At 37.1% G+C, this 18,821-nt stretch overlaps 2 protein-coding genes and 1 pseudogene across 3 annotated transcripts; all 3 read right to left on the bottom strand.

Annotated features, from left to right (window-relative positions):
- Nucleotides 1–837: 837 nt before the first annotated feature.
- LOC145601997 (uncharacterized) lies at nucleotides 838–5,146 on the bottom strand. Its single transcript, XM_081658106.1, has 9 exons — nucleotides 4,936–5,146; nucleotides 3,788–3,836; nucleotides 3,617–3,705; nucleotides 3,439–3,495; nucleotides 3,206–3,268; nucleotides 2,992–3,057; nucleotides 1,864–1,950; nucleotides 1,610–1,703; nucleotides 838–1,513 (listed from the first exon to the last, which is right to left on the bottom strand). The coding sequence occupies exons 1-9, from the start codon at nucleotides 5,038–5,040 to the stop codon at nucleotides 1,023–1,025; spliced, it is 1,101 nt and encodes a 366-aa protein (XP_081514232.1). The 5' UTR covers nucleotides 5,041–5,146; the 3' UTR covers nucleotides 838–1,022.
- Nucleotides 5,147–9,185: 4,039 nt separating this feature from the next.
- LOC145602514 (small ribosomal subunit protein mL103 (rPPR7) pseudogene) lies at nucleotides 9,186–10,896 on the bottom strand (annotated as a pseudogene).
- Nucleotides 10,897–11,737: 841 nt separating this feature from the next.
- LOC145602866 (splicing factor U2af large subunit A-like) lies at nucleotides 11,738–18,604 on the bottom strand. Of its 2 annotated transcripts, none has more exons than XM_081659018.1 (13): nucleotides 18,369–18,604; nucleotides 16,922–17,256; nucleotides 16,657–16,788; nucleotides 15,400–15,464; nucleotides 14,619–14,683; nucleotides 14,491–14,535; nucleotides 14,333–14,392; nucleotides 14,178–14,238; nucleotides 13,964–14,076; nucleotides 13,323–13,769; nucleotides 12,904–13,039; nucleotides 12,654–12,721; nucleotides 11,738–12,182 (listed from the first exon to the last, which is right to left on the bottom strand). In XM_081659018.1, exons 1-13 carry the CDS (start codon nucleotides 18,480–18,482, stop codon nucleotides 12,045–12,047), a joined length of 1,779 nt encoding a protein of 592 aa, XP_081515144.1. In that variant the 5' UTR covers nucleotides 18,483–18,604; the 3' UTR covers nucleotides 11,738–12,044. The 2 variants fall into 2 exon arrangements, with proteins under 2 accessions (XP_081515144.1, XP_081515143.1); XM_081659017.1 differs by having other exon boundaries at nucleotides 11,739–12,182; nucleotides 14,491–14,541.
- Nucleotides 18,605–18,821: the final 217 nt, after the last annotated feature.

The following is an 18,821-nucleotide window of genomic DNA, read 5'->3' on the forward strand; positions in this document are numbered from 1 at the left end:
ATGAGTCACACAATATTATATGATCTCGGGATTCATCCTGTAGTGTTCTGTGAAATTCCAACACCAGCTCCCGACACATCCTAAATCGCTCCGATTTCGTGTATTATAATTGCACATATATATTAAAAAAAAAAGTCATGTTTATCTGTCATATCCCTTACAGTAACTCTGATAGTGGACATTATTTCTTCATCGTTAATGGAGAAAGCTGACAAGCAACTCAAGAATGGAAAACTTGGTTTCAATGAAGGGGGAAAACTCACTTACTCTTTTGGTTTACCATGCCCTTTACTTCTCCCTTTTTTCTTAATTTTTTCGTTTGATATAACGGAAAAACCGCCCCTGGAAATGGTGATGTCAGTATCGGTGGAGACGAAGAAGATAAAGGTGTAAAACTGTCGGTGTTAGATATGGCGGTGTCCAAAATGTTGGAAATGGTGGTGTCGGTGGAAGGTATGTGGGGGTCAGGGGAGTAAAAAGAATCAAAGGTGGAAGGAGATGAAGAATCAAAGGAAGGTAGAGGAGATGAATTGAAGGAAGAGGAAAAGACATAATGACAAAATTAACCTTCACTTTACACTAGAAATGACAAGTTTGCCCCATGATAATCAAGATTAGAAACAGAAACCTAGTTTTCCTTCTTCAAACATGATACTGTTAAATTGATAAACATTTGCATCGTTGTAGAATTATCTCAATGGATTACACGAGTTAACAAGTATATTTCCTTTATTAACGTATGTTTTATTTTTAATTATTCACTTCTACTAATAACTCAATATTCAAGGGATTAGGGTGGCTCTTGAAGTGTCTTGAGCCAAAGAGATACTGTGGAGTAAAAGATCGTCAAATTTGAAACTTACTGCTTTTCTTGCGTTGCATGAAGTAATCCAGAAAATAAATCACTAGAAAAGTAAGTTTCTAACTCTATTAAAAGTGAACATCATAACAATAAATTTGTACCTAATGCTATACAGCAAGGACAAAAATTTTAGGTATCCAAATTTTAACATCTCAACATATTAACCTGATGGAGGTGGTGGAGGCGGCATTGAATATTGTTGCTGGTAAGGCGGCCTGCCAGCCATTTGCTGAGGTGGAGGTGGTGGCCTCCAACCAGGTGGACCCCCCATTGACATTGGGGGAGGTGGCCTTGCATACCCTTGGCCTGCCTGAGGGGGAGGGGGTGGCATCATGTTTGGTGGCGGTGCAGGCCTGTATTGTGGTGGTGGTGGGGGCATCGAGGGTGGCCCTTGACCTTGCTGTTGCGGCTGCCCCTGCCAAGTGTTGGCCATCTGCATTGGTGGAGGGGGGAATGATCCTACAAGTGGGGGTGGTGGAGGACGGAATTGGGGCATGGGACTCGGTGGGACTGCACCGTTTGCAAGAGGCCGTGGAGCAGTAGGAGTAGGTACAGCACCATTGGCTTGAGGAAGGGTTGGGGGACCACTTGCAAACAGGGTGTGAGGTCTGCTTTTCTGAGTACCTGGATTGCTTGCAGCGAGAACTCTCTCTGCATTTTATCAAAAGATAGAACATGTTAAATATCTGGTGTATTATGAATTACTATGGACATTATATACTGAGGCACTGAGCAATGAAACCTGACCTGCGGGAGTGCCATGCCTCTCCCCCTTTGTATCTTTCTTGTATGCATAGGATACTGTAATTTGACGATTACAAAGATATTGACCATTCATTGCCTGCAATTCCAAAAAGGTTGTCAAGTTAAAGCCCAAACATAAACTAATGCCATAGAAAAAAAAAAAAAAAAAAAAAAAAAGAGAGAGAGAGAGAGAAGCCGCCACGTATCCAATTTCTTAGACTGATATATGAGCAAAGTTCTATAGTGGCAGTACATACCTCAATAGCTGCATCAGATGCCTCGAAAGAATCATAACTAATGAATCCAAAGCCACGGGAATTTCCTGTTTCTGGATCTCTCATAATCTGCAAACGAAAGCTAAATTAATATTCATAGCATGTGAAAGACACCTGTCAAGATTGAGTCATCTCTAGCCTTAAAACAAATTTCTCCATTTTTTTCTGGACTCCATAAGAAAGATAACTAGAAACAGTATATATGTGGTTAGCTTACATCACTTACCAATGTTTCTAATTTTACAGTAAATGGCAAGCCAAATATAACAAACTTTCAGCAAGGTGTGTGAGAATTAAAATTCTTAGTTTCTTACTGAGGCAGGCATTCCTTACAAAAAAATGGTGATCTTAGGATTTGTAGGATATCAGGCCCACTACTTTCTCCAATACTTGGTTAATGTTGAAACAGAGGTTACAATCAAAGGTCAAGTAGAAACCATAACCACCTCTTTGCAAGTGATAAAGGTCAAGTAGAAACCATAACCAAACACTAAATAAAATGATAAAGATGACAACTACTAAAGGTGGGAACCTCATGAGAGACGCAATACGTAAGATCTTGTTGGTATGTTGTAGAGGATCGCAAGTTTAATTATTATGTTTGGCTATAGCTAGATAAGCAGGATCATAAGAAAAACTGCATGACTATACTAAAGTGATAAACACACAAGGGGTTTTGAGCAATAAGCATCCCTCCTTTTTCAAAAAAGATACAGATCAAGGAAAGTTGTTCCAGAAAATTGTCTCAAGCATTAAAAGCACTCGAATGTAGAAAAAAGAAATTATAATTCAAAGAAATTTCTAAAGCTAGAAGGCTGATGACAGATAGCCAAAGCACAGAGAATGACGAAGGCAGCAAGTGCTAATCTAGCATGAGTATATCCAATTTCTATGTTAGTACCAGAGATTAAGACAAATGCAGACTTCTATGTTGATCATACAAGCAATTGGTACATACAGGACAAAACTTAGGAAGCTAGAATCAATCACGAAGTCCATGAAGAACATATTCTAATACAAAATTTTCACAGATGAAATTGCAAGTTGCCAAAATCTACAGTTAATGAGCAGCTCTACAGGGTAAACCACAAAGGTAGAATGAAGTATTACCTTTGGATTTGTAACAATAACTCCAAACGCACTGAAAGTATCATAAAGAAGTTTCTCATCCACATCCTACAAAAAGAGGGAAGAAAATATCTTAATGTCACATGATAAAGAAAGAGGGAGGTGACAGAAATCATTTGTGTCACAATACATATGATTATGGCAGCAAAGACAGCAAGTTAAGTGTATTGAAAAGCAAAGTAACAATAGGTCTTACAGGGTCCAGATTCCCAACAAAGAGATTTGCTCCAACATCCAAGCTCTTTTTGTCTTGAGAAGCCTGTAAGAGGGCATAGTGGAAAAAACATATAGGGTTAAACATTTGAACTTCGCAGATCTGAATACTCTAACATAGAATCATAGATATCCTTACGCGGATAATTAAAAAAAAAAAAAAAACCCCCATTTAACTATGTCACGCAATGAAAAAAAGGTCCAGAATCAGGATACCTTATTTACACGTATAGGTTTCCCATAAAGCTTGATCATATTAAGAACTTTGATTGCCTGCATTATAGAGAAAGATATTAGGGCAGGATCACAAATATGATTAACTAAATACAACTTAAATCATTGTCAAACACATCAGAGGTGACAATAAAAGTTACTAAGGAAAAAAAGGGCATACATAATCAGCATCTTCTTCACTTCGGAATTCTACGAACCCATAGCCTTGATGGAGGTTTGTTACTCTATCTTTTGGCACATAGACATTCACTGCAGAGAAGATTAAAATATAGTTATTCATACAAGATTCAGTCATCAGAAAACCAAAAAATATGACTTGTACAAAAATTACCAACAGGGCCTGCTTGAACAAACAATTCCCACAGCAATTCTTCAGATACCTACAGCATAACAGCCAAGGATGATCAGTGCATAGTATTTTGCATGATAATTCAATCAATACAAAACAATGTTACTCTCGGAAAAATAGTTATTTCCTCCATACTTTGAAGTTCACTTATAGTAAACTATTAATTCCTATATCCACACTATCCGACACAAGATAAACCCCAAACCGCGTATCAAATACAGAGGCAGCTCAGGGGATAAGGAATAAAGCAATCCCTAGAGATCCTTACAGAGCAAACCGGTTCAGAACAACAGGGGCCAATTGTGTCAATGGTCACTGCAAATTTCTAATATGGCAGGGAAGTCTGTTGCATATTACTTGTAACCATTCGTCTTTTTTTAAGTCATATACCTTTTACTGTTTTACAGTCTTACTAGAGGGTTAACTGGGTTCTTTCTCAGATCTCTTTTCACTCACTTTCCCCAATCGGTTACAATCGCAAAGCTTAGCTACCGAGCTTACAATTCTCCGGTAAATTCCTCCACTCTTAATATACCTTAAAATTAATCTAAATTCTAAGTTAAAAAAGGTTCACTATCAAGTGATTGCATTGCCATTCTTTTCCTTATTTTAAGTTTGTAACTTAGGATACATTAAATTCCCAAACCCCTAAAATGAATTACACAAATCATACTTCCGAATTCCTCCAGCATTATAGAACATCGCCATATGTTTCAAAGTTGCAATAGTTCAAAAATCAAGCAAATTTAAACTCCCCTCCATCCCTCCCCAAGCAGAAACAAGATGGTTTGTAACAAGCTATGAACTATAGACCAAATCAAAATCACAATTACAACAAAAAAAAAAAAAAACTGAAAATATTACTGCATATCAAACTTAAATCTCTTATTAGCATCCCCATAAATTCAGTAACCATAAAATTGTTCACAATTACAATAAACTAAGTGGGAAATTACAAAATACTTACTCGATTAAGCTCACTCACAAGATTATTAATTATAATATTTAATACACGAATTGAAATCTGACCTAGTTAGAAACTATCAAAGTAGTAAAAATGGAAGCAAAATCAATTCATAAAAAAAAATTAAATGAAAAATAAAAAGAAACCCTAGAAAGGGAAGAAGAACCTGGGCATCAAGGTTACCGACGTAAGCGGTAGCATCTTGATTTCTCTCAGCAGAATGTTGACCCAGAAGATTGGCTCCTACTCCCGGAGCTATTCTCGTCGTCATTTTTCACTTTCTCTCTCCTTAAATTTCTGAATTTCGGAAAGATTCACCGGTTACCGGGGAACTTTGGGAGGGAGAAAGAAAAGAGAATTTTTGATTGAGGGTTTAAGGTTTTTAACCCAAATGATATAAATACTTTTTAATTATGTATATGGCGGTTGAATATGAAAATTATAATTGATTTTGTTGGTAAAAAAAAAAAAAACACTTAAACACAAGTGTAAGACTTGTATTTTGGACTTCTCAATAGAATTTTTTACTTTAGTTGAATTTAGGTTTTAGTTCGGTTCCATTTAATAAATTTCAGTTGTGAGATTCGTGACGGTAAAGATGAGAAATTATAATGAGTTGTTGTTAGAGAGAAGTTAATCGAGTCGTTGATTGTTTAGCTAGGTTTGAGGTGTATTCGACTCAAAAGATGACAATTTTTGAAGTAGTTGGGTTGAATCTACGTGTTGTTTTATTATAGGGTTTAAGTAGTTAGGTAGTGAGTCTTGTTCTAGTATGGTGCCTAGTGTTTAGCCTTTGACTTTGTCTTTAATTTGTATTCATTTCTTGTTATGTCCTATATGCAAAAGACAAACTTTTAAATAAAACGGATGTTCAGTAAATTACTGACCATCCGTTATAAAGTAACAATAAAATGCGCAAAAGTTATACAAAAATGCACAAAAGTTGTTCTGACATATATAAGAGTTATTTATGCTTAATTGATAAATTTGACAAAAGTGACAATAAATTTGACAAAAGTGAACCCGTTGTTCAGTAAATTACTGAAAACCGTGTGTATATAAAAGTTTTCCTATGCAAAATAGTTATGATTTTGATTGTAAAAATTATGTTATCTTCTTTAGACCAATAGTTTACAAATCTTTATTATTATTGTGGATGTCGTATGGTTATTTATTGATAATAATATTCTTCTTCTTTTTTTTTTCTTGTGTTATGTTTGTTTGCTTTCTCGTTTAGGGGCTTGCTTCTCTCTTTCATGAAAGAAAAATAGTAATACTCTAGGTGAAAAAAAATCGCTTTAAACTTGGTACAAAGTATTCTCAAGTGAGTCTCCTTCATTGCCTAAAATTATTTAATACTTCTTATACAATAAAATATAATTAGTACTAAGTATCACTAAGGCCCTGTTTGATTCACCTTAATTTTGCTGAACTGAAATTATTTTTACTGAACTGAACTTATTTTTACTGAACTGAACTTAATTTTACTGAACTGAAATTATTTTTACTGAACTGAAATTATTTTTAGGATTTTTTGACTTTTGCTACCTGTGAAACAACTCGATTTCAATTTTGCTACCCATCAAAACTTTTATTTTATTTTACTACCTAACATATGCACATTTTTTTAATTTTGCTACCCGTTAACGGAATCTGTTAGGGTTCCGTTAAGTTTATAATTTCTTTTAAAAAAATAATAAAAAATTAAAAAAAAAAAAAAAAAACCAGCAACCCCCTGCCACCCCTTCTCTCCCCCCCTGCCGGCGGCCGGCACCCATAGTTTCGGCCGGCGCCGGCGCCGGAACCCACCTAGCCCCCCTTCCCCCACCCCTACGCAGCCCCGACCCCCCTTTCCCCCACCCAGCCCCGACCCCATGAAGCAAAACCACCCCCCTTTCCCCTTCCCCCACCGGAATCCGCCCCCAGCCCCGTTCCCCCTCACTGAAATCGACCCCCCTCCCCTTCCCCTACCGTTTTCTGCCTCCCCTAACCCTAAACCACCACCCCACAACCACCAAAAACGAATTTGGATTCGTTTTTGGTGGTTGTGGGGTGGTGGTTTAGGGTAAGGGGAGGCCGAAAACGATAGGGGAAGGGGAGGGGGGGTCGATTTCGGTGGGGAAAATAGGGCTAGGGGCGGATTCCGGTGGAGGGAGGGAAAATAAGGTGGGGGATTTCAGTTTGGGGTGGGGATCGGGGCAGCGAGAACGGGGGGAGAAGGGAAGGGGGCTGCGTAGGGTGGGGGAAAGGGAGGGGAATGGGTTTGCGCCGGCGCCGGCCGCCGGCAGGGGGGAGGGAAGGGGTGGCAAGTTAGGGGAGGGGTGGAGGGGTGTCTGGTTTTCTTTTTTATTTTTTTATTTTTTTTTGGTGGCTGACGGGGAGGCATTTAGGGTGGCTAAGGAGGGAGTGGTGGCCGGAAGGTGGTAATGAGGGTGGCTTGATCTCACTAACGGAATTATAAACGGATTCCGTTAACTGGTAGCGAAATTTAAAAAACGGGATTTGATAGGTAGTAAAATAAAATAAAAGTTTTCATAGGTAGCAAAAGTGAAATCGCGTTTTTAACAGGTAGTAAAAGTCAATTTTTCCTTATTTTTACTGATTTTCTATTATAATTCTTCTTTAAGAAAACTAAATTTTACTGAACTGAACTTATTTTTACTGAACTGAAATTATTTTTACTGAACTGAACTTATTTTTACTGAACTGAAATTATTTTTACTTAATATTATTTTTTTAAGGTGAAGAGAAGAGGGCCTAAATAGTCATAATGTGTTGTAGTGTTATGCTGTTATGGTTTTACTACCATTTCTGTTTTCCATATTAATCTTGTGTTTTTGTCAAACTTAACTTATTTTGTTGAAATCAGCCCTCAAACTGATTTGAACGACATTTTGTTGGAATTTGCTCAAAAGCATTTTGCAAGTGAAGCAACAGAACGAACGCTCTAATGGCATTTTGTTTATAGGAACGAGACAGTAAAATCTTGAATCCAAAAGGAGAAGCAACTTGACATACAAACCAAGGAAAGATAAATGGAGCTGATGCATCCTCCCATTTGAAAGGATAGCATGAACCGAACTTTCCATACCTGCTCGTTTATCAGCTTGGTGGCGACAAATTGACAGTCAGCTCAATGAGATTTTGCATAATTATGCAAAAGAATATAGGTATTTCCTAGGAGATTGGGGTTTAGAATAAACGTTCACTTCAATTGAGGATACAGGCATGTAAACTATGAATATCAGATTAGGGTAGCAAATAACTAGAGAAAACAAGCTTAGAATAGGCAGCAATAGCGAACCTGAGGATCAAGTTCACCTGCATAACAGCATAAACACTGAACACTGACATCTGGATCGGACTGCTCTCTGCATCCTTGTATTACTGCATTTTCAAGCCCATGACTAAAAAAACGGCTCTAAGGAAGTTCTAGGAAATTCGAGGATGAGAAAGAATATTGAAATATACTAGTACATTGTTTCCTAAGGATGTGCAGAAGATGTCTATACCTCCAAATTAGCTTTCCATCCGTAACAGTCCAATCTCAATCAAATATCCTCGTATCGAAATCATCTACTGCATACTGAGATTACTGACTGATGCAATAAATCACAATCACGCTTTGTAAAATCTACAGAACTGGTGCAGAACTCAACCCAAAGGCCCCTTAATACAAGGAGATTGAAAGAAACCAACGCCAGGACATAGACTACGGTGCCTGAAAATTATACCTTCAAATATAAAAGCATCACCTGTTTAGAAAAACTGATAATTAGAATTGCAAGTTCATCAGCTTGAATAGTTTTTGGTGTATCAGTAGAAACCATGTCAAAGCTACATCAAATTGTGGAAATGGAAGGAAACCATCTCCTGGTGCACAGCTATGATCTCTTCAGATAGAGCAGTAAACTTAGAAAATCACTACCCCAGTATTTGATTCGTCTAAATGAGATGTGCAACAGTACAAGTATATTGCATTAAGTTTGACATAGAACTCACCAGAAAAAAGTTATTCAGCTATGTCCAGCAACTCAGCCAGAAACTATCTAAAGCAATTTCTTCTGATACCAACAGGCAACTCCACAGAAGCCAAATAGTAGGATTGAGATAAGTTTAAAAGACTGAGAAAAGTTAGCTCAGTAGTCGCAAATGCATAACCAAAGATAGAATCAGACAATCAGTTAATCTTCTTGAGAAACAAACCATATTCTGTGTTTCAAGACACGCTTATAAAAGCATTGTAAATCCATAACCAAAGATAGAATCAGTCAAATCTTCATGAGAAATTTCAAGATACATTTAAAAAAGCACAAAGTGTAGTAAAACAACATTTAGTAGCGTTGGGAACTGAGAATCGCCAAATAAAGTAAGCTTCAATTATATTCAAAATAGAAATGGAGCAAGATGGGAAAAGATAACTATAAAAATTATTGCATTGCCTGTTAAAAAATGACATGATATTTATCATTATGCCTTACAATGGACTTCAGGAAAGCTGAAGCCTCAAAATCGTACAAAATTGAGGTAAAAGGAACCGTTCAAATCCTGTTCTGTCAAAGGGAAAGTGGGGAAGTAAATACATAACTTGGGTCAAAAATCATAGCTGCGGACTGCGGTCTACTTCAAAATCAAAGACCTTCTCCAGAAATCATAAATGAGAAATCTGCACAGTTGTTTGATCATTGTCGCAATCATATCCTATTATCCTGTATTGGCCGTATCTAATTTCATGTGCCCTTCCTCAATTAAGGTCACATGAAATTTGTATTTGCTCTAGCCACACTAATTCTAACCCTTAACGTCTCCAGAGGACCACTATTTTGCAGCCTCTTTCACTTCAGGCATAGTAGCAGCAGATTCTTGTGATACCAAACCAAGTTCAACCTCAATTTTCTTCCAAGCATTCAAAACATTAGACGGGAACTTCTTCTTAACAGTCCGAATCAATCCCTTAGCATCCTTCTTGTTGTTCTTAGCCACCAACCCTTCCACCAAAACCTTCAAAGTAGCGAAATCCGGGATCTTATTATGAAATACACTACGCTTAAACACATCATAACCTTTCCCAAACTCTTCATTCTTACATAGATAATGAACTAAAGTCCTAAACGTTGCAGCTTTCGGTTTAAACCCACTAGCATCCAACTCTAGATAAAGTTTCATAGCCTCATCCATCCTCCCATTTCTACAATAACAAGTCAACAAATAATTATAACTAATAGCATCCGGTTGCAACCCCGCCGCAGCCATGTCTTCAATCAACCGCATCACATCCTCAGGCTCGCCGCCATAAGCATGACCAATCCTTACATTATACGCCGCAGCATCAATCAAACACCCCTTATTCACCATCTCATTCCAAATGCGCTCAGCCTCATCACTCATCCCTTTCTTACAAAATGCATCATAAATAGTAGTAAAAGCAACAGCAGTAACCTCAACACCCTTCTCCTCCATTTCCTCTAAAGTTTTCAAAGCCAATTCAGGATCACCCTTCCCACAAAAACTCCTAATCAAAATCCCATAAGAAACCTCATTAGGAACAAACCCATGTCTCTTAGGCATTTCGTCGAACAGTTGGGGTACATTATCATACAACTTAGAATGATTACAAGCAGCAAGCAAAGCATTAAAAGAAAGCGCAGTTCTAGGAGTACCCAGTTCATCCATTTGATTAAAAGTATTAAGGGCATGATCAAACATACCTGCTTTCCCATAACATCGAATCAAAGAACACAAAAATGGTTCTTGGGTAATTTGGGGAGTTTTTTTGTGGGATTCAATGAGAGCTTCAATGTCGGAAAAGCGGCGAGCTTTGGCGAGACGTTGAACAGTGAGTTCCTGGGCATAACGAGAGGAAACAGGGGAAGTGTAATGGTCGGAAACAGAGGAGTAGATTTGTAGGGCTTTATCCGGGTCGTGTTCTGCTCTGAGCTTGAATTTTGCTTTGGAGATTGAAATTGAAGAGGTGGGGTTGGTGGTGGTGGTGGTGGTTGAGAGTTGACGAACGAGTCGAATTGAGCGAGAGAATGACATTTTTGTTGGAGTTTGAGAGGTTTTTCTGCAACAATGGAGGTGTTTTAGGAGGGATGAAGAGGTGAAGAAAAAGAAAGAGGGGTTTAGAGTTTAAGGCCTAATTGTGTCAAAAACAGGGAGGAGTTCAGAGATTTTTGTCAAGGTTCAAGTAATTTTACAAGTAGTTATGTCCTGCTTACACATCTCACATTCTCCTCCCCATGTGCTCATGCGTTCATGAGGAAATCGCACAAAATAGTTAGTATGATAATTTGACATCTAAGTGTAGAATGGACACTCTATCTTCTAATTGAGCTAAATTAATCCTCCATTATTCAATTATATCAACATTCTCTTTTTCCCTCATAATCATTACATGGTCAATTCGAAATCAAATTGAACCTCTGTTTGTGAGTAATAATCTAATATAAGAGCGACTGACATCGCACAAAAAGACAAAATCAACTAGCCACCGATCAAACTAGCAATTCCATGACACGTAAGTTGGGTCAAAACTATAAATGTATGACCTAGGATTTTGATTTAAACAAGTTCATATATTTAGGGTAGACCATGGTTTTATGAGCAACTAAAAATTTCCAGCAATTGAAAGTAATTCGACAAGAAAGAGTGCAAATAAGAGATAGGTAGACTGTGCAATCAATACAAATTAGTGAGAGAGACTTGGTCATCGAAGAAGCTTTGGTGGATAAAGCAATGAATGGCAATGGCTTGGGTAGAAGAGAGGGCACACAACAACCAAGGTACCCTAAACTCACTTATACAATACAATACCATTAGTACCATCACCAAATTAAGCTAGCCTGCAGATGTGTTACAAACATGGCAGAAAATTTGAGCAGCAAACTCAGAAACCATTCAACCAATAGCTGTATAAAATTATACCATTTCACATCTAATCCAAACCAATTTCCTGTTCAGATATGGCCTAACAGGCTAGCACACACATTTCAGCAGATTTCCAGAGACTCTGTAACTACAGAATCTTCGCATAACAAGCAAAATCATTCATCTACATTTTAAGGTAAAAGAGGATGATAGCATCAAATTTACTAGCATCTAGCTGTAAAAAAAACAGCAGTCCTATTTAGCAGGTACAAAATAAACCCCATTAAGTACAAAACGGTAAGAATAGGAACATCTACAATCTCAGCAGCCTAACGAAAATCTACATGTGATTCAATTACTAAATTGAACAGAAACCAAAAATAAAAGGATGTCAATCCTATCATATCTTCAGCCATCATATTGTGCCTCTGCATATTTGTTTTCCGGGTAAAATGTAGCCACAACTTCTTTGCCACCAAACTTTCTTCCATTCATTCCAGCTCTTGCCTTTGAAGAACTCTCTATATCTGCATACTCCAGAAACACCTGGGGAAGAAGAAAGAAATAAATTTTAAAAAAAGTTATAAAAAAAAACAGCAAACGAATGAAACTCACACCCTCGGTAGCATAAACATGAGATCATTCTTCAATTGTGACAACATTAGGTCATTCTTAGTTTTACATTATTATAGGCCATATCAGAATGTTCCATTGCAAAGTATCAACTACGTCATTATATCAAATAAGGAAGGAGCTTTCTTAGAGGAAGCAAGGTAATATTTTGCGTCCTTAACTCTTCTTGTTACATATTATGACTCACATAAAATGACTAAAATATCAATTTTAGTAATAATTGTTACTAGTCAATTTATTTATTGTAACATTAACTAACACATTAAAGTTGTTTGCCCAACCTTAAAAGGCCACACTTGAACAAAAATGGAGGGACAACAATACAATGATTAAACACAAACATAAATCATTCATAATGTCAATGTGACATTACACTAAACTAACCTTTCCAAGCCCAGGTGATGGCTCTCCATTTGGATGTGGCCTGGGGATGACAACGCTTAGTAAAGAACCTGCAAAGATGGAGGGGAAATACACAATGAAACAGAGATATATGGAACCTTTCAGATTAATAGCCACTAGTCTTCATAGTAGAATATGGCAATATACTCTATACACCATAGACAAAATTTACACTATGTGGATGGCGAGAAAAAGAAAATAAAAAATAATCCAAGCAGTTTGAGTCTAGTACCAAATCTTTCTCCCTCTTGTCTCATATCTTCAAAGATATCTTCAAACTCCTCATCATCTCTAAGCTCATCCAGATTTACACAGTTTGTTAAGCACACAACCTTAGTGGGAAGACCACCAGGTTGCAGTATCATTTTCTGCAAAGGTAAGAGACTAGTCAGATAAAATAATCCTGCTATAGACTGCTGCTCAAACTCGAGCAGACAAAAGATTGTGGCACCAATACGGAAGTATTGCCACAGGATAAGATGGCCTTTCAAATGATACTGTCATCCGTGTGCCAACATAAGGGTGAAACTAGCAGTAATTTATTCATCTCACAAGAATTCACTGTACAAGATCCAGGCAGATTAAACCTAGCCGCAAATACAGCTACTATAGAATTAATAGGATAAATAAAACATGGACCATAAAAATAACCTGCAGTGCAATCTGCTGCTGCGCGTGCATGTATACACTCTCTTGCTCAGGCTTTGGTTGTTGAGTACCCTGGTTTGCACGCCTGACAGTGAGGGTTTTATCCCCCATTTTGATTCCATTAAGTGCTTGACAAACAATATCTGTAACAGACAGATCTTGGTACACACAAAATGCATAGCCTTTTGAATTTCCAGTTTCTCTGTCCTTAACAAGATCAAATCCTCGGAGTGCTCCAAAGGATTCTAACAACTCTCGCACTTGAGACTCAGTAAAGTAATAGGGAAGTCCACCCACAAATATCCTGTCAGGACCCTCAAGACCCCCTGCAGAACCTGGAGTCAAACCAACAGCAGCCAGGTTTAGGTTTGGATTAGGCTGACTTGGACCAAGTGCTGCAGCAAGTGATGGGTTGTAGTCACTGGGTCTCCTGACCTTAACCGGAGTACCCTGCAATAGCAAGAGCATAAAATGTAGAGTGAGTAGTACAATCAATATACAACACCTCTCCCCTGCCCAACAATCACACAAACTGACATACATAAAAAGTTCCACTTCTTGTAATAAAAGAAACACACCGTCATGGTGACATGGATACGAGAACCAGTACAATAATAGTATATCAAGAAAGGCAGATGGATTACCTCGAATATAATACCATCTAGCGCCATAGCGTTACTAGCTTCCTCCACAGATCTCATCTCCACAAAAGCAAACTTCTTTTCGTGATTAATATACACGTTAACCACAGCATCACCTGAATATGCACAAGTTATAATATGATTAATCATTCAAAATAAAAAAATCTAATTATTGAGACAGAATACTAGTCACTTTCATTGTTCATTGATTTCCTACCTGGGCCTGCAGTATTTCCTCCAATTGAGGCCATAACATGGCTGAAATAGATAGCCACAGACTGCAGCAAAACAAAAATGAGACAAGATAACAATCAAATTATAGTAGCATGGGGATAAAGGATGAACAAAATGACAATAGTGAAGATAGAAAACCTGTTCATTAGCTTCTGGAGGTAATCCTCCAACATAAACCCGCCGAGCATGCCTAGTAGCCTGCGTATTTAATCCAATCATCAAATTTAAGATGTATAGAACGATGATGCATGAGCTAATGACAAGATATCAAAAACATCACAAGATTCCCAACACACCTGCTGAGTCATTGCTTGTACAGGCATGATAGGGAGAGTTCCAAGCTGCATCTACAAACAAAATAAAAATGAGGGGAAAAGGGTAGAAAAACTACACATTTATATAACTTTTCAAATAAAATACATACCGGCCCTGATGTTAAAGGAAACATGTTGGGAAATACCCCAGGAACAGAAGCTGTCGTGACTGGGCCTGTATTGGATACAAAACTGTCATTTTTCTATAGAGGCACCACATACATTGGTAGTCAAAATAACAGACCAATATCCTTTTCAACTTGTTAAGATAAATAAAAAAAAAAAAAAAGGAAAAGAAAAACACATTCGATTCGATTTGTCATAAGTTGATATTGACATTCTTTCAAATATAAAACTTCCCTAGTTACATGTTCGCTATCTTTTCTATAGAAATTTGACAAAAGTAGAAATTGCAGAAGGCAGATCTATTTGCAAGAAGTAATAATAAAGACTACAGAAACACGCATAAGGCGCCAGTTAAAAATGAACAAAACCCAACCTGAGCATTGGTTCTTCCTTGTACATTAAAGCTACAGAAGTCGGCTCACACCCAATGTCAGCACAGTGGGGCAAGTAGCCCAACATTACCTTCTTACAACAAAACAAAAGACACAAACAAGAAACAAACACCAAAAGACAAGAACAAACGAAAAATATCTTTCAGTTCCAGAGTTATTTAACTAAATATATAAAAAGTGAAGAATGAAAAACTCACTACCGCCCATCTGCAAACACTCCACCAGGCTCAATATAGCAAATAAAAAGTGGATGAATAAGCTTACCCAATGAAAGCATGTAATTTGATACGAAGTTTCCACACTAAAGCAAACAAAAAAGAAGCAACAGTTATAAACACAATTCTATGTTCAAAGTAAAGGTAGATAGTCAGACCTCCAACAGCAGGAGCAGTCATCAACGCAGCTGGTGGTGCCATGTCAAATCCGCTGATCCTTTTACTGCTAGCACACAGTAACAGTCAATAGGAAGACACGAAATACCATGGAAAAACAATATATGTACCATCATGTCCATCAGTAACAAGGCAGTAATGGAAATAATGCTACTAGAGATACTAAGTTAACCAGCCAAAATAAATTTGCTCACAAGGATTTTGACAACATACTAAAACCTAAAAACAAGATCATATACACACTTAAATCCATAAGTGCATAAATAAATATAAATAAATAAATAAATAAATAAATAAGGACCATTTGTATACATAAAAGCAGAGCTTCTTTTCTTTTTCAAGAAAACAAAAAAAAAAAAAAAAAAAAACAAAAAAAAAAAAAAAAAAAAAAAAGCAGAGCTTCTTTCCCAGTAGAAGAAATAGCAGCAGATAATAAAGAGCATTAGACCTAAGAACTTCGTCAAGACATAAGAGGTCACAAAAGCAAAACCTTATTATGGCATCATACATATCCTAAAACAAGACTATGACTACAACCATCAAAAGCCAATTAGAATCCATATGTATATCTCAGATATAAAGCTTACTCATACTGTCACCAGCAGAGTACTATTCATAGATTGCAATCATTCTCAAGAGTATAGAATTCTAGTTCTTTCCATATAACAAATGAGAATCTAATGATCAAATGAGAATTGCAAACTTGTCCGCACAACTTCAAAGTACGGTGAATAATCATATATAGTCAGAAAATGAATTCATAAACCAAACAATAGCATCTTCCTTAAAGCAAAAGAGACCAAAGTGAAAAGCTTTGAATATGTGCCTGAACTACAAACTCATATTGTCAATGGTTAGTGTCACCACTTAACATAAGAGATGCAAACTCTTAACTGACTTTAATAACGTAAAAAGGCTAGTATATTAAAAAAGATACACGCACAATAATATAAAAAGGAAATGATTGGCTTCACATTGAGGTAACCTTATACAGCTACCCTTCCAACCAACACACACAAGCAATCGCGCACACACGAATAATAATAATAATAATAATAATAATAATAATAATAATAATAATAATAATAATAATAATAATAATAATATTAACACCCTAGGCACCAAGCTACTGGTTTTAGCAAATCAAAATGCTAACAATTATCAGCACACATCAGCTTGAAACCCACAAGGGCCACAACAGTACAGAATACAATAAACGCCACAAATTTAAATATTACCTCTTAGATCGTGAACGTGATCTCGACCTTGAACGAGAGCGTGATCTTGATTTATGATGAGATCTGGCCCTAGAATGAGATCGAGAGCTTCGTCTATGCCTATCCTCATGGTCATCGTCATAATCTCTTCGTCTACAAATATGATTGCATCCAAATTTTATGAGATAAATGAACAGGGTAAAAACATTACTAATAGCATTTGAAGGAAACCAGTAACTTGATATTCTGATTCACACACTTAGGCTTAACATTTAAAAGCTTTTACCTTTCACGATCTCGACTACTGTGGCGATAATCTTCATCTACCACATCCCTGCTGCGCTCCCTTCTCTCGCTCCTATCTCTTTGTCGATCCCTATGGCGATCACGCTCTCCTCTGTCCCTATCTCTGTCCCTACTCTTTTCTCGGTCTCTATCTTTATCTTTATCTTTGTCTCTATCCCTACTCTTTTCTCGGTCTCTATCTTTGTCTCTATCTCTGTCTCTGTCTCTGTCTCTGTCTCTGTCCCTGTCCCTCTCCCTCTTTCTTTCTTTGTCTCTATCCTTATCCCTTTCCATTTCTCTGCTTCTTGTAGACTCCTCCTGACTTTGTGAGTCATGCTGCAAAAATGTAATTGTTAGTAAATTTCATACATAAAGTACAAGAATGTCTACAAAAATTCAAAGCAACAAACAGCCCATAAAAGTTATACAATATTTAACCATGAAAACTATCCATGTCAGATATAAATAGGTGGATTTCAGTATACCATGAGAAATACCAAAATCAAAAGAATACTCCAGCTCAATACTCTATTACTAGTGACGCATCTACTAACCAAAATATCTTGCAAAATCCATCTTAGTATTGAAATGCAAAGAATTTAAAATTCCTCCTTACATATAAAAGGCATATGGAATTACACCCCATCTTTGCTGAGAAAATTAAATTGAAAACAGCGACATCATGTTGGTAATTTGCATAATATCCTTGAGGCAGTTTAGTCGAAAATCCAAACTGATACTCCCTCCATCTGGAATTGTCACACCATCCCAACCCCATAAGGGGTAATTCTTAGGATACCTATAAAGCTATGATATTGGTCTCATAGCCCATCCGTCTCCATCTATTCAACTACGGTTATGTTTGATAGTCTAACCACATAATCCATTCATATTGAAAATGTGATTTCTTTTTTTTCCAAACATTCCAAAATAGTATAGTATGCATAACGACATTATAAATTCCAAACATGGGAGCAATTTGTTTTACCAAATAGCTTCAAATTCAACTACCAAGTAATCTTTTCAGCAATCCAAACTCTGCAAAGGCTGAACTACTCATTCTATTCTCAATCGACGCATAAAACCCCGAGATTACAAACAAAGCAATCCCCTTTTGCTCCACTCAATATCCATGAATCCTTAATTCTAATTCCAGTCTCCACTAAAACATAATTCCTTAACATAAATTTCACTAATATTTCGAATTAATGTAAAAACTCTAAACCCTAACAAACAACAATTACCAGAATCTGGCAAAGTCGGCAATATAAATTGAAGGTTTTAAATAACCTTAATTTAATTATGAATCAAACTGAGAACAAAAACTACTAAACCCTAAAAAATTGTGAAGATCAATTTAAAAAAACCCTAATTCATCGACGAATTAATTGAAAAATTACAGCGAGAAACAAAAGCAAAATCTAATTATGTAAACGAAAAAAAGGTACCAGTGATTTGGAGTCGTTGTGGTTATCGGCGGCACCGCCATGACCGTCGCTGTGTTGCTGCGCCGGCGAGCCGTTTTCTTCGCCGTTGCCTTCGTATCGTTCGTCGTACGACATCGTTTTCGCTCACTCTGTTGTGTGCGACGGTGTTCTAGAGAGTTCTTATTGGAATGCTGTCTCCAAAACAAGCAACGCTAAGGCAAAAGCCCAGAGGTTGTAGCAGCAGAAGAAGAGTTTTGGTAGAGCCCATGTGTCCGGTGTTACATTTATACCCTAGATCGCCAAACCTTCGAGTAATTTGGATTATCCGGGTTAGAGATGTCAATTCGGATGATCGGATCGGGTCTGAAGAGGTCGAGTCGAGTTGGGTCAATTTTCAAAGTTGAATCATGCTAAATTGTTAAGTTCACGCGAGACTAAATCAGAATTGGATACTTTTTGGGTCGGTTTCGGGTT

Source organism: Chenopodium album, chromosome 21, assembly GCF_948465745.1.
Source record: "Chenopodium album chromosome 21, dcCheAlbu1.1, whole genome shotgun sequence".
NCBI lineage: Eukaryota > Viridiplantae > Streptophyta > Magnoliopsida > Caryophyllales > Amaranthaceae > Chenopodium > Chenopodium album.